Source organism: Panthera leo, chromosome E2 (assembly GCF_018350215.1).
Source record: "Panthera leo isolate Ple1 chromosome E2, P.leo_Ple1_pat1.1, whole genome shotgun sequence".
Lineage (NCBI taxonomy): Eukaryota > Metazoa > Chordata > Mammalia > Carnivora > Felidae > Panthera > Panthera leo.
Window position 1 is genome coordinate 35123868 of NC_056693.1, and position 16434 is coordinate 35140301.

The window sequence follows — 16434 nt, forward strand, 5'->3', positions numbered from 1 at the left end:
AGAAAACAGGTTACTAACTCAAGTGTTCAAACCCACAGTGTAGGCACTCCATTTTATAGCCTTTTACAGTCTCTGAAAACAGAAAATAGGTTCAGATAACATGAAAATACTGTCCTTGTCTGCAATTTTTAAAGAGAAATTATTTTCAGTAGGGCAATATATTTTCAATAGGGTAATAAAGTACAATAATGAAACTACTGAGTGAAAAGGGCATGTTCTTCACTTTTGCATAACAACCACAGAATAAAAGCAACAGTAACTAGTGTATCTGTACATGATGAAACTATGGCTGTATTTTGCTTTTCATTTTCCAAATTTTCTGCCATGATCAAGTATTATTTTATCCTATTACTAAAGGAAAATAGGTCTGAACACTGTGACTCCACCTACTACTAAGAAAAATTTAAAGATCCATGTTAATAGTAAGGTAATACAGACAACCGTAACCCAACTCTATCTATAAGTTACAAACATGGAAAATTAAAACGGAGGCTTAGGATAGCTAAATGACCTGACACAAAGAATGTTATAAGTATGTATATGTAGTCTTTAATGTTATATTTTGTTCCTTGACATTTTATGAATGAGACTAAAGATATTACACCTTGACTGCACTATTCTCCCAAAGACTAAATTTCATCACTCCCTTTCAAAATTTCCAAGTTTCATTCCTACATATTTTATTTCAGCATTTTAATATTTTAGGAGAAGTACTTTATCTGGGGGCCAATTATTTAGTTTGTGGATATTCTAGAAGTGAAAGTCGTTAAGGGAAGTATGGATTTTTATTATCCTTACCCACCACAAAAAAAGATAGCAAGATTTCTGTTGCACTTCCCAGAAAATTTTCAGAAGGCCTCCTTTCTTGGTAATTCTTTATACAATTATTACTATGAAATAAAGCTGTCCCTCCAAACTAACCACACCAGGACTCTACCAAATCACCTCAGTAGTATCACTGAGAACTGCGCAGCAACAACTCCTAATGAACAAAACTGGTATTTGATTATAAACTATCTCCAGTACATAATCATCTTGGACACTTCATTACTTTGGAGCCAATGAAGTCAGGAACACCAAAACACTATGGCTTATTCAGCAGAATTTTATTTGTTACAGTTTGCTTTCTTTGGGCTACATCATATTAACATAATGAATATAAAATCATGATTACATGTACTCACCAGTTCTTTGAGAACATCAATCAAGACTTCTACATTCCACGTGTGTGCCTGTGCTCCGTCACTTTTATCTTTTCCATCACTCCAGATCCCACTGCCAGGAGCAGAGATACTCTGTACAAGTAAAATTTGAATTAAACAAAACCAACTACTTAATGTGTTCAGCTCTGGTTGGTAGAACAATCAATCATACTGTAATTTAATAAATAAAGAGGGCAGGATATTAATTCAAATTGTATAATAGTTGACTTCTACACTTACCTGTAATGGAATTCCATCTGTCAATCCTGAATGAGTTCGAGCCATCATTCCCAAAACCCTGGCAACCTGGGCAGCTGTAACCTCCCGGACACCAAACTGCATGATTATATTGCGACATTCTTCAATACTGAAACAGAAAATAAACTTCAGAAAAATGTTTCCACCCTTCATACCAAAGATAAGAAATGCTAATATAAAATAATCCTTAAGTGAAATCCTTAGACTTTTACTAATACCAGCTTGGTTCCATGTTACTTTTATATAGCTAGGAATATAAAAACCACCTATGTAAGAAAATGGGAAAGCTTTCTTTCCTTTTTGCTGTATCTGTATTACAAGGTAGATATGAGCTGAATCTATCACGGCAACCATTTCGTAACGTATGTAAATCAAAACCATCAGGCTATATGCTTAAACTTGTACAGTGATGGATATCAACTATTTCTCAGTAAACCTAGAGAGAAAAAGGAAAATGGCAGAAGTTTAAAAGATCAGTGGAAGAGGGGCGCCTGGGTGGCTCAGTCATTTAAGCGTCTGACTTGTGATTTTGGCTCAGGTCATGATCTCACATTCATGAAATGGAGCCGCATGTCCAACTGTGCACTGACAATGTGGAGCCTGCTTGAGATTCTCTCTCCCTCTTTCTCTCTGCCACATTCCTGCTCGCAAGCTCTCTCTCAAAATAAACATAAAAAAAAAATCAGTGGAATAAAGTATGAGCCAAGAGTAATGATTATTTTTCACAAAGACAAATAAAATTAACTTCTTCCATCTTCAACATGAATCAAGTTACTCTTTAAAATACTGATACTCGAGGGGCGCCTGGGTGGCTCAGTCGGTTGGGCGGCCGACTTTGGCTCAGGTCGTGATCTCGCGGTCTGTGAATTCAACCCCCGCGTCGGGCTCTGTGCTGGCAGCTCGGAGCCTGGAGCCTGCTTCGGATTCTGTGTCTCCCTCTCTCTCTGACCCTCCCCCCATTCATGCTCTGTCTCAAAAATAAATAAACGTTAAAAAAAAATTTTTTTTTTTAAATAAAAAAATAAATAAAATACTGATACTCGAGGGGTGCCTGGGTGGGCTTGGTGGGCTCAGTGGGTTAAGCGTCCAACATCGGCTCAGGTCATGGTCTCGCAGTTCATGGGTTCGAGCCCCACGTCGGACTCTGTGCTGACAGCACGGAGCCTGGAGCCCGCTTCGGAATCTGTGACTGCCTCTCTCTCTACCCCTCCCCTGCTAATGCTCTCTGTCTCTCAAAAAATAAATAATCGTTAAAAAAATTTTTTTAAAATGCTGATACTCGGTGTGGGGGAGGGGCTGCCTGGGTGGCTCAGTTGGTTAAGTGCCCAACTCTTGGTTTCGGCTTAGATCATGACCTCATGGTTTGTGGGTTCGAGTCCCACACATCAGGCTCTGTGGTGACGGTGCAGAGCCTGCCTGGATTCTCTTTCTCCCTCCCCAACTTGTACTGTCTCTCCCGAAATAAACAAACTTCTAGAAATACATACATACATAAATATAAAATACTAATAACACAGGGGACCTAGCTGGCTCATTCAGGAAAGCACAGGATTCTTATTAATCTCAGGGTCATGAGTTTGAGCTCCACATTACGTGTAGAGATTACTTAAATAAAGTTTTAAAATAAAATAAAATACTGATACTCAAGGTGAGTTTGATTATTCTGGTATGAACACGGCCTTGAAAATGTACCCTAACTTTGCTACTTTACACCTTGAAGTTTAACTAAACAAGTTTTATGCCAGGCACATACACATACCCACAAACACATTTTCAAAAATAAATGTAGATTTGGTTTGTATGAAGAGTTTTTAAAACATTAAAAGCTGGGGCACAAGGGTGGCTCAGTCAGTTGAGCATCCAACTTTGGTTTCAGGGCATGATCTCACGGTTCATGAGTTCAAACCCTGCACAAGGCTCACTGCTATTAGCAAAGAGCCTGCTTCAGATCCTCTGTCCCTCCCCTGCTGTCTCTGCCCCACCCCTGTTCATACTCTCGCGCTCTCAAAAATAAACAAACATTAAAAAAAAAAAATTAAAAGCTACATTTAAAGTAAAAGCAAAGAATATTAATATCTTTAATTCCTCTCAGGAAAATAATGACAATCCACTTTATCAAGTCCTGAGTGCTACCAAAAGGGTGAAACTATCTCCTTTGGGGCCCTTCACAAGTGAGAAAAACATTCAAGAGGAGGCTATAAAACAGGGAGAAAAGGAAGGTTGTAGAAAAGGAAGGTACAGTGGGGATTTGAAGGTTCAGGGAGGGAAGAGAAAGTTAAACTCATGAGGTAGGAAATGATACAATTTCCATAAACACTTGCCTCAATGATCTCTCTCCCCCAAAAGCTAAAAATGTCTATCCTAGCAACCAGGCTAGGAACCTATGATTTCTAAATTTGGGAAACTAGAGATAGAGAAAGAGATAGAAATTTAGCCACCATGATATTTACAGCTGTCACCAAAACTAGTAGAGGCATATCTCGGAGATTTTGTAGATTCAGTTCCAGACCACTGCAATAAAGCCAAATGAATTTTTTGATTTCCCAGCATGTATGTTTACACTATACTGTAGTCTATCAAGTGTGCAACAGCATTAGGTCTAAACAAAATGTACATACCTTAATTAAAAAAATACTTTTTGCTGAAAATTGCTAACCATCACCTGAGCTTTTGGTTGAGTTATAGATAACCATAATAAATACAGTATGAAACACTTTGAAATACTGTGAGAAATTATCAAAATGTGACAGAGACACAAAGTAAGCACGTTATTGGAAAAATAGTGCCAACAGACTTCCTCAACACAGGGTTGCCACAAACCTTCAATTTGTAAAAAGTGCAGTATCTGCAAAGCACAACAAAGTGAAGCACAGCAAAACGAGGTATGCCTATATGTGGAAGATTAAATTTGGAAGTAAAATTCTTAAGAGGCAAAGATAATAGCACATTAAGTAATGTTAGCAACTTGCCTTAAATAATTACATCATATTTGGCACAGGAGTACACAGAAGTTTAGTGTATCTTACTACCAACCTTGCACAAAAGCCATAGCCTACTTCCTGCATGAAATCAGCCAAGGAACTCTCCATCATGGTTTTAGCTACCCCTCCGGAATCAGGCAGGATCCTGTCCATTAGAATGTCCCGTTTTTCAGGGTATAAAAGTGGTGCAAGCACCACGGGACAGCGTTCCTGAGGAAAATCTGAAGGAGGAAAAGATTGTAATTGCTAAACTGATGAAAAACAAACTATTCTCATTTACTGCCTTTAAAAGCCCCCAAATCTGAATCTTCCACAAGTTCATGTTCAAAGGTTATTCAGTTTTTTCCAATCCAGCTAGCCCAAGTTACAACTTTAACACCGACTCCAAAATTTGAATGTTTGCTCATCACAAAAATTGCTCAAGTATATTTGTTAAGTTTTTATGCTAGGATCCCAATATCTGGTGGCCAATTCACATCCTAAATATTACTTTAAAATTTCACAAGATTAACTATCAGTTCTCATACAAAGAAAGCATCAGAGACCATTGAAATATCATTGTCTATTTGTTTCATTGATAAGAAAACTCATCACTTAGAAAGTTAATGCAGTTTAAAATTCAGGTATTTAAACATCAGAAAGCAAAGTAACGGTGGAAATGGACAGTGGTTAGTTTATCATCAAGACTTGTTTTAGGGATGCCTGGGTGGCTCAGTCAGTTAAAAGTGGTGATCTCACGGAGTTTGAGCCCCACATCAGGCTTCATGTTGGTAGCGTTGAGCCTGCTTGGGATTCTCTCTCTGCCACCCCTTCTCTCAAAAATAAATAAATCAACTTTTAAAAAAATATTAAAAAAAAAAAAGATTTGTTTCAAAAAGACTACTTATATCTCTAAAAGAAAGATCGGAGAAAAGAAGAATGGCAACAATAGAAGCCAAGAGTTCTCTTAGCATAGCATTTCAAATAGCCAGATAGGCAAAGTGGGTATATCAATAATGACCAATTTTCTTAAGTAAAAAGAACATGTCACCACAGTGTAGTCTCCATCACCCTAAGGGAGAAAAAAGACTACATGGAAATATACCAAGTCTTAACCGAGACTGTATCTACATAACAATATTACTACAGTTATGTTCATTTTATACCTTTCCTATGAGGCTTTAACTTTCATATTTAAAATTACAATTTACTTCCTTAAAAAATTACCAACTTATAGATAAATCATGGTCTTCACTTATATTCTAAAATCCCTGTCACGAAATCATCTTTTGTAGGCAACAGACACTCCTTTACCTCTGCGCAGCGTCTTAAGAAAAGCGTCTATTTGTTCCTGTCCAACTCCAAAGGCTCCCTTCTGCCCAAAGAGGAGATGGGAGAGGAGGAGATGTAGGACCTCTATTGCTATATCTTGGAAGCCACCTTCTTGATTTCCACTGACGTCTGCGTCAATGTAAGAACGCAGAAGATCAGGAAGCTTCTGTTTGATAAACTGGGCAGCTAAAAGTCAGGTAAACCAAAAATCACAAGTTACTTTAACACCACAATGGGTAAAGAGCCACATCAGAACACAGATGACCATCATTCTTATTCACCAACTCACCCTTCACCCTCTAATATTTTCACAGTTCTAGGTGGCAAGTATAAAATAAGAGACCAACTGCTGGGGGCTGGTAGGAGGGGGAAATGGAGAGCTGTTCGGTGGGTATAGTGTATCAGTTTTGCAAAACAAAGAATTCCAGACATCTATTACACAACAATGTGAATATAAGTATTACTGAACTATACATTTAAAAATGGTTATGAAGAAGGGGGTGCCTGGGTGGCTCAGTCAGTTAAGCACCCAACTCTTCATATCAGCCCAGGTTGTGATCTTGCAGTCTGAGATGGGAGCCCCACGTCGGCCTCTGCACTGACAGCATGGAGACTGCTTGGGATTCACTGTCTCCACCCTCTCCCCCACTCATATTCTCTCTCAAAATAAACATTTTTTTAATTTAAAAAAATTTAAAAAATTTTTAAATGTTTATGAAGGTAAGTTTTATATTATATTAGGTTTTACTATGCATACACACATTCATAAGAGAGGCCAAAAGAAAATAATCTTAGATTATCTTACTCTCTAAATCTAAACTATGGTGCCTCAAGATTCAAAAACTCATGGATTTTAAAGAAATAACTTCACTACAGGATCTCTAAGAAAAAAGAACTTACCAAAACCTCTAAGATCAGAACTGGAAGAATTCAAGAGGGCAAGGCCAAAAATTACCTGAAACAAGAAGGGTTAGATTGACCAAAGAGTCGACTGGCTGTTTTTAATTCCAATTTTGCATGTATCTCTTTTTAAATCACATACCTCTTGTACTTTGCTTAATTTGAGAACTTTACTCAGCTGGGCAAATAAGTGGGGTGCAGGCTTTAAACTCTGAAACAAACCAAACTTTATTTCAAAACAAGAAGAACTTAAAAAACAAGACAAACTTAGGATTTTCAGTAAGTTTATAAAAGCATCTATTCACCCAAATATGGTGCTACACAGGACTGACATAATTCTGTAGTGTTGCTAGAAAGAATACACCAAGTCCTAGACTGACAAACAAGCCTTTGCATGATCTGGTTTTAGTTAAGGTTCTATTTATGATCAAACGAACCATCTTGATTTTGTTAGAAAACTAAAAACCCTAAAGTAACTACTGAGATTTTTAAATTACAACGTGTCTTTATGATATCAAGATTTAAGGTCTTTTCAGAAAGTCACATCCTTAGGACTACTAAAGATAAAAGCAATACCAACCTTCTGATAGTGCAATGGATTATCAATGGCATAGGACAGCGTCGAGATAAAATTTGGCTTTGTAATCAGCGACGCACACTCCTGAATCAGAAACTGAGTCTTTAAAAATAAAAAGTGAATTTTCATTAGCATTAACATTCATCTTCTTCACAAACAGATGCAGAGATGCTCAGAACAGTGAAGTGTAATCCAATATTGGATATTGTTTCTACATTATCAAATCAGCTCTTTAAAATCACATTTAAACTCGTAGAGTCTATTAGCAGCAAGTGTTAAACCAACATTTCTACAAAATAGAGTCCAACGACAAGGTATCTATAAGGAATAACATCATGACAGACTATTACCAGATTGAAAATCAAGCCAAAGAAACTCAATCTAGAAAAAGACAGTCCTGGGGCACCTGGGTGGCTCAGTCAGTTACTTGTCCAACTTCAGCTCAGGATGTGATCTCACAGATCATGAGCGCCGAGTTGAGCTCCATGCTAACAGCTCAGAGCCTGGAGCCTGCTTCTAATTGTGTCTCCCTCTCTCTGCCCCTCCCCTGCTCGTGCTCCTCTCTCTCAAAAATGAATAAACATTAAAAAAAAGTTTTTGTTTTTTTTGTTTTAAGAAAAAGAGCCTCTCTCTCTGCCTTACTTACTTGTCAAGCAGTATTCCCCCCCTCATTCCTACTTCCTTCAGGCAGGCCTGATCCCCAGCACTCTAAGCCTGAACTAGGTAGTTGTAAAGCTCTGTAGTCAGGAAGGAGAAGGAAAGGGAAAAAAAAGGACAAGTCCCAATACCTTTTAGCCATTCAGCTGAGATTACCTCTGGATGATTTGTGTATGTCACTTAATACACACACTATGCCCAAAATGCAATTTGCTGAACAATTAGATCTAAGTAAACATAAGCTCTGTAAGCCCCAATACCTGATGAAAATCTTTGCCACTGCTTTTACCATCGCCACTGAAATCCACATGCGAAAATAGGCAGCGTAATAAATGCCTGTCTGCCTCAGGACCGTGCCGATTCACAATCTAAAAAGACCAAAAATATGAATTTATAGTCAACATTAAGGAGGATTGAAAAACTTGGGGTGCCTGAGTGGCTCAGGGGGTTGAATGTCTGACTTCAGCTCAGGTCATGATCTCACAGTTCATCAGTTTGAGCCCTGCATTGGGTTCACTGCTGTCCGTGCAGAGCCCACTTCGGATCCTCTGTCCTTCCTCTCTCTCTGATCCTCCCCCACTCACGCTCTCTCTCCCAAAAATGAATAAATATTTTTAAGAGGATTAAAAAAGTCTCTAGGCAAATCTCAATATTAATTTTTCATGTTGAATAAGAGTTATTGGAATTAATGAAATAGAGGTACCCATATTTTATAATTAAAGGTTTTTTTAATGTTTCCTACAGTCACTGGCAGGGAAAAAAAAAAACAAGAAACTAACCAGTCCATGTATATAAAACTGTGTGCACTTTGGTCAACATCTCAACCAAAACACCAAGTAACATAAATGACATGTAGTAAGAATATTAAGTGGTTGGTTTTTTTTGAAGTTGTAAGGCAACAATTTTGTAACAAACTGGAGCTATAAGAGTATCACTTTTTCTGTGCATTATTTGTACCCTAAATACATAACCTGAAATTTAAGACAACTGTAACTCATTACAATAACCTACAAGGCAAGGCCCTAAAAAAAAACAGTCTGACTTCAGTACTTTATTTAGATGCTGCCCCTGGGCTCTATTAGTTTTATGCTGTTTCTCAAATTTACCAATGTTACTGCTATTCTAATTAGAAAGCTTCAGAATGCTAACACGGCCTGTTCTATCAGTTCCTTTCATAACTACATGACCTGCCCCACAATCTCCCCTTCACCCTGAATTACTTTTCACTATAGCACTTAAAATCACCTGATAATTTACGTTTATTTTCTATGTCCTCACTAGACTTTAAGTTGTACGAGAACAGGGAATTTGTGCAGTTATACTCACCTCTTTGCATCTAGTCTAGAAAAGAACTTAGTGCATTTTAAGTACAGAGTGAGTAATGATTCTCTTATTAAATGCTTTTTAAAAATATTATAAATAACACTTGCACTTTAGGCTAAGTACAGTACTGAGCTTCCTTGGTTTAATCTTCAACAACTCTGCCAAAATTTACTGTAATTTTATAGATGAAGAGTTGAACACTTAGACAACTTGAGCGTCAAATTACATAGTCGATGAGTTGAGAAATCTGGATTCATACTCCAACTCCAAATCCTATGCTCTTTGTACTGTATCATAATTATGTGGTAGCTGGCTGAGTTAACTTATTTCAGTTTGTTTTCCCCAGTCAGAAAATACAGGAAGCTAAATAAGACCAATTTTTACACTGTCCCACATACATCTTCAAGATAAAATCAATAAAATCAGATAATCAAGAACTTCTCCATGTCTAAAAGTTATTGTGGCCCTACTCACAATGTACTGGGTTTGTGGGTTCTTACAGTTCCTTAAGTCCTATAAAGGCAGAGATTATTTTTTACTATCCCCTGGAATGCTGAAAACATTATCTTAAAGGGCCAATTCAAATTAACTAGAAATAAATCTATCTATGCTCCAACCAAATGGAGCTCTTGCTCAGAGGAACAAGAATATCTGGTTTAACAAAAATCTGAATACATGCTAGATACTATTCAAGGTACAGCAAATACAGCAGGAGATGAGACCAGCAGGTTCTGTAGCTCTCATGGAGCACATTTGCACAGGGGGAAAAAGTTATGAAATTTTTCTGATAAACTGTCATATAAAAAACAAAACAAGGTGTTGTGATATTGATAGGAGGGGCGAGTGGTGCCTGAGAAAGGCCTTCTCTAAAGATTTAACATATAAACAGACTTAAAATATTGAAGTGACAAAAACCACACATAGAGCTGGAGGAAAGAGCATTTGAGGCAAAACGTAAACTATATGCAAATGCATTTAATAACAAAAAAGAAAAAAAAAAAGCCAGAGGGAGTCAGGAGACTAGATCATGATTCTTGAACCTAGTGACTTATCTGGTACTGTTACATCAATCTAAAAGATGGAAGACATTCCACTAGACTGTCGTCACAGCCAACAAAACCCAAAAAAACAAATTTAACTTTTTGTTTTAACTAGAATAAGCAGAATTTTACGAAGCTCCCTTCTAACCATTTACATTTATTTCTACAATATAATTTTATAGCTTCTATTACAGCCATTCAATCTTAACAACCACCCTCAGTATATATAGACAAGCAATATCATGTCATTACAAATACAGATTTGTTTTTTAAGAAAATCAAGGTTGCAACAAAAAGGGACAAATGTCACACATAACTTGCTGGAGAGTAGTAGGATCAGAAGGTATGTTTTTATAGCTGCTAGGTGTATGGAATATTCACTCTGTGATACCATGGTGCCCTTCATTAGAAGCCACTTTTTTCTTCTAAAAACTGAAGTGATATTTTGGGGCACCTCAGTGGCTCAGTCAGTTGAGCATCCCGACTCCTGACTTCAGCTCAGGTCATGATCACAGAGCATGGAGCCTGCCTAAGATTCTCTCTCTGCCTCTCCCTCTGCCCCTCTCCTTCACTCATGCTCTCTAAAAATTCTTTCATAGGGAAACGAATTTGACAATAAATTTCATGTTAAAAAAGTAAAGTTTTTTTAAAAGGCTTTAATAAAAAACATGAAGTGGTATTGTAAAGACATGATCTTGGATTACAAAGATGTTATGGCAAGATTTTATTGATCCCCTAAGACCAAGTCCTATGCATTTTTACTTAAAATTCAAACCTTCCGGGGCACCTGGCTGACCCAATCGGTTGGTTAAGTGTCTGACTCTTGATTTTTGGCTCAGATCATGATCTCACAGTTCGTGAGATTGAGCCCTGTGTCGGGCTCTGCCTTGACAGTGCTGGGATCCCTGCTTAGGGTTCTCTCTCTCCTCTCCCTGCCCCTCCCCAGATTTCCCTCCCTCTGTCTCCCTCTCATCCCCTCCCTTAAAAAAAAAAAGAAATCAAACCATTCCACCCACTGTACACGAGTGGGGCCAATAAAATAATTCAAAGTTTTAGTTAAGTAACTACATTACAATCTGATAAAATCTGTAGGCTACATTAAAAATAAATTAACTATACCAAAGGCATGCCATAATACTTCTATAATGATCTGATCTGCGGCTAGAACAACATATTCTCATTTAGAAGTCACGTATTAAGAGGAACATTAACAAATAATGCATTTATGATGGTAGAGATCCAGAAAATCATGTGAAATGGTCAGAGAAATGGGGCACTATCTGCCCTAGAGAACATATGGAGGAGGATTAAAGACATAATTGTATGAAGGGTAATTACATGAAATAATACATCTTATACAGAAAGAGCCCCATTTATTTTAGCTCATTGTAAGTATAAGAAAATGACTAATGAAGGTTGTCCACAAATGCTATGAGTAATCTTACAAGGTAGTCAAGTAACTTTCATAGTCCAAAACAACAAAAATCCTTCTTTATTAATACTTATTCTTCTTTTGGTGGAATACTGATAAAGCAGCAATTATCTGATGAATTGTGTCTTCAACCATAGCTGTTGTACAAACAGATTTTATATATTTATATATGGATACAGATTTTCACACAAGATCAAAAAGATTTATATAAATATACAAAACCTAACCTACAAATGACCTCAAAGGTCCAAAATATGCCCAAGATTCTACAGTTATTAAGTACCAGATTTTTTAAATTTAAACTGAAGGCAGTAACTCTCTATATAACAATTACAGTTTTTACATTGTAATATGTTTTATACAAATAATGGAGCCTCTTTGTGTTTCTTACACTTGTTAAACAATTTTAATTCTTAAAATTATATATACAGGTTATTATCTGTAATATACTTTGGGTTACTTTATTAAAAAAATAGTGCATGTATCTGAAACAGTTTAATGTATTGAAAAGAACAAGAAAAAACCATGCAGCAAGTAATCAGGGTTAATTCTAATGAAAATCATTAATTTTAAGGACAAAACTTTCAAAGTCCTAACTCAAAGATGGTGGAACTATGAGCACTTTTTTCCGAATAACAAAAAACTTCCTAATTTCCATTTTCAATAAAACATACTCTTGAAAGAACTGATCCAGAGAGATATGGAAGATAGCTCATTTTTAGCACCTCAAATGACAGGCCAAATGTAGATTTCTATTAGGGACTGATAAATCCACAAGTAAAAATGTTTGGGACTGATAAATGTTCCAAAACCTATATCCTTTGTTTGTTCTATTGAGGAACCAGGGGCCAGCTGAGCCATGAAAGAAAAGAGACTATCCATTTAGAAACCCAGATCAACATACTGCAGAATGACAAAGGAGCTAGAGCTGAGGAAACAACCAAATTCAAGATGCTACTTTCAATGTCTAGAGCAAACCATCTAGCCAAAGGAGAATGCTGGTGAAGCAGAAGAGGAGGCTGTGGCAGTGGCAACCATTACTGAATTTGAAAACAAATGGCAGACTACCGCCAACATACTTCCCAGCCCTCAAGCATCCCCAAGATTGTTTACGAGTAAATAATTGGGTTAATTCAAATATGAGCAAAAATCCAGAGACTCAGCATGGAACCTATCTGGAAGAAACTGTAAAATAAACAGACCAAAGAAACAAACAAGACAGTTGGAGAACATACATTTGAAAGGACTTGCCCAAATATACAGAAGAGTTCAGTAAACAGTATTTCATACTACCAAAGAAATTCTAAGAACTGCTTTAATTTTTGAAGGGGAAAAGTCCTGAAAAAGGCAAAAGACTGGCTCAAAGACAGGAGAACAGAAGGAAATGAAAGCAAGCTTGCATATTTAAGAAAATTAAGGCTGCTTAGGATTCTCTCTTTTCCTCTCTCACTGCCCCTCCCCTGCCTGTTCTTTCTCCCTCAAAATAAAAATAAAAATAAAAATTTAAAAACAAGCAAGGGCACCTGGGTGGCTCAGTCAGCTAAGCATCCGACTTTTGACTCAGGTCAAAAGTCTCAGGTCACGATCTTACGGTTCATGAGTTCGAGCCCAGGGCTCTGTGCGGACAGCTCAGAGCCTGGAGCATGCTTCGGACCTGTCTCTCCCTCTCTCTCTCTGCCCTTCCCCTGCTCATGCTCTCTCTCTCTCTCTCTCTCTCTCTCTCAAAAATAAACAAATGTTTAGATAAAAATATATATAGATAAAAAAAAATGTCTTAAAAGCAAATTATGTCTTAAAGCAAAAATGTCTTAAAAGCAAAACCTTCAGAAAAGGTAATCACCTAACAATCTATTTCAATCCACATAAAATCTAGTACAATCCACATGGGAAAAAAAAAAAAAATCAAAGAAAGCAACAAAAATATCCATGAAATAAATAAAGATCTGAATGGGAAGACTGAAAGGTATACCACAGCACAAGAAAGGCTGATGCAGAATAACCAATGCTACAGCATATACATAAAGTTAATGAACTCTAAAAGAAAATTCACAGGGATACTGAGGTTAGGAGTAGATATTGGTAGGAAAAGTTAGTTATCTAAAATAAAATGCATGAGGAAGGAGAGAAACAAGGAAAGACGGGGAACCTTTGGCATTACATGTTGCAGAAAAAATAATGGGGAGCAATATTTATAAAACCAGGGGTAATCTTGACTCAAGAATCTCATATTTAGGGGCACCTAAGTGGCTCAGTCGGTTGAGCATCCAACTCTTGATTTTGGCTCAGGTCATGGTCTCACAGTTCATGGGTTCGAGTCCTGAGTCAGGCTCTGTGCTGAGTGTGCAGAGCCTGCTTGGCATTCTCTCATTCCTCTCTCTGCTCCTCCCCCACTTACACTCTCTCTCAAAATAAATAATAAACTTAAAGAAATAATTTCATATTAGTTATAATTGGACTTTAAATAAAAATGAGAACATTCTCAAGCATGAAAGAACTCCATTAATAGCACCCAAGTTCTAAATGAAACAAATCTGACCATGATCTACAGCCAAAACAGAAATGAATGAAAATAGAAGATTTGGGGGGAATGTAGAAACTGTAGTAAAAGGACAGGCAGCAAGAACTGAATCCATTTCAATATATAATATATTTCTAGTAAGATTAAATTGCTCTTTAAATAAAAGTTGTTTTACATATTTAACTTTGGGAACAAAAACTTTACATCATTACCAAGCAAACTTTAATTAAGTAAAAGATATTCCTTAAATATTGAAAGTAATATGAAAACAATGAATCCAATACTATACCCAGTTGGTGGTGTAACTATATCAAGAACTATTCTAAATAACTTTAAAATGTTAATTTGATGGTACATCTCTACTAAGATACATAGGCATACTTTATTTTATTGCACTACAGCAATTTTAAGATATATTTTTTTGTTTTTCAGATTGAAGGTTTATTGCAACTGTGTATCAAAGCTATTTTTCCAATAACATTTGCTCATTCTTGTTTCTGTGTCACATTTTGGTAATTCTCACAATATTTCAAATTTTCCCATTATTATATTTCTTATGATGATCTGTGATCAGTGATGTTACTACTGTAATTGTTTGGGGGCACCAAGCACTACATCCATAGAAGGCAGCAAACATAACAAATGTATGTGTTCTGACTACTACAGCAACCAGCTGCTCCCCCACCTTCTTTCCCTCCTGTTACCTGAGATAAAACAATATTGAAATTAGACCAATTAATAATCCTACAATGTCCTCCTAAGTGTTCAAATGAAAGGAAGAGTCAAACATATCTCACTTGAAATCAAAAGATAGATACGATTAAGGTTAGTTAAGGAAGGCACATTCAAAGTCCAAACAGGCCAAAAGCCAGTCCTCTTGTGTGTAAGTTAGCCAAGTTGTAAATACTAAAAAAGGAAGTTTCTCGTAGGACATTACAAGTGTTACTCCAGTGAACACATGAATGATAAGAAAGCAGAAGAATCTTCTTGCTGGTAAAGAAGAAGTTGTCATGGCCTGGACAGAAGATCAAACCAGCCATAATATTCCCTTAAACCAAAGCCTAATTCAGATCAAGGCCCCAACTTTTCTTCAATTCTATAAAGCCTGAGAGAGGCGAGGAAGCTGCAGAAAAAAAGCGGTAAGTTAGCAGAGGTTGGTTCATGGAGTTTAAGGAAAGAAGCCATCTCCCTAATATAAAAGCACAAGGTGAAGCAAAGGCTGATGTAGAAGCTGCAGCAAGTCATCCAGAAGATCTGGCCAGATAACGAAGGCAGCTACAGTAAGCAAAAGACTTTTCAATGTAGATGAAACAGAATATTAGAAGAAAACGCCAGGGACACATGGTGGCTCAGTTGGTGAAATGTCCTGACTTTAGCTCATGTCATGATCTTGCCGTCATGTTCTCGCCGTCCATGGGTTTGAGTCCCGTGTCGGGCTCTGTGCTGACAGCTCAGAGCCTGGAGCCTGCTTCGGATTCTGTGTCTCCCTCTCTCTCTGACCCTCCCCCACTTGTGTTTTCCCTCCCTCCCTCCATCTCTCTCTCAAAAATAAACAAACATTAAAAAGAAGAAGAAAACGCCATTTAGGACTTCCACAGCTAGAGAGAAGTCAATGCCTGACTTCAAAGCTTCAAAAGACAAGATGACTCTCTTGTTAAGGCCAAATGCAGCAGGCGACTTTTAAGGTGAACCCAATGCTCACTGACCATTCCAAAACTCCTAGGGTCCTTACAAATTATGCTAAATTGACCCTCCTGTGCTCTAAAAATGGAACAAAGCCTACAGGACAGTACATCTGTTTACAACATGATTTGCTGAGTATTTTAAAACCACTGTTGAGACCTAATGTTCAGAAAGAAAGACTCCTTTCAAAAGATTACTGATCACTGACAATGCACCTGGTCACCCAAGAGCTCTGGTGGAGATACACAAGGAGATTATTGTTGTTTTCAGGTCTGCTAACACAACATCCATTCCGCAGCCCCACGGATCAAAGAGTCCTTTATTAGACTTTTTTTTTTTTTTTAATCTTTATTTTTGAGAGAGAGACAGACAGAGTGCGAGCAGGGGAAGGGCAGAGAAAGAGGGAGACACAGAATCCAAACAGGCTCCAGGCTCTGAGCTGTCAGCACAGAGCCTGATGCAGGGCTCAAACTCACGAAAGCAAGTTCATGGCCTGAGCCGAAGTCCAATGCTTAACTGACCGAGCCAGCCAAGTGCCCCAGAAGTCCTTCA

At 37.4% G+C, this 16434-nt stretch overlaps 1 protein-coding gene across 8 annotated transcripts in view; it reads right to left on the reverse strand.

The window, feature by feature from the left end:
* The window catches only part of CNOT1 (CCR4-NOT transcription complex subunit 1), a 101663-nt gene that overhangs the window by 48892 nt on the left and 36337 nt on the right, over positions 1 to 16434 (reverse strand). For all 8 annotated transcript variants that reach the window (XM_042919770.1, XM_042919774.1, XM_042919771.1 and 5 more), the window contains exons 3-10: positions 8147 to 8254; positions 7233 to 7331; positions 6795 to 6863; positions 6653 to 6707; positions 5735 to 5938; positions 4494 to 4662; positions 1443 to 1569; positions 1185 to 1295 (exon numbers count right to left, since the gene is read on the reverse strand). In XM_042919770.1, coding sequence (XP_042775704.1) covers positions 1185 to 1295; positions 1443 to 1569; positions 4494 to 4662; positions 5735 to 5938; positions 6653 to 6707; positions 6795 to 6863; positions 7233 to 7331; positions 8147 to 8254 — 942 coding nt within the window. The remainder of the gene's footprint in view (positions 1 to 1184; positions 1296 to 1442; positions 1570 to 4493; positions 4663 to 5734; positions 5939 to 6652; positions 6708 to 6794; positions 6864 to 7232; positions 7332 to 8146; positions 8255 to 16434) is intronic.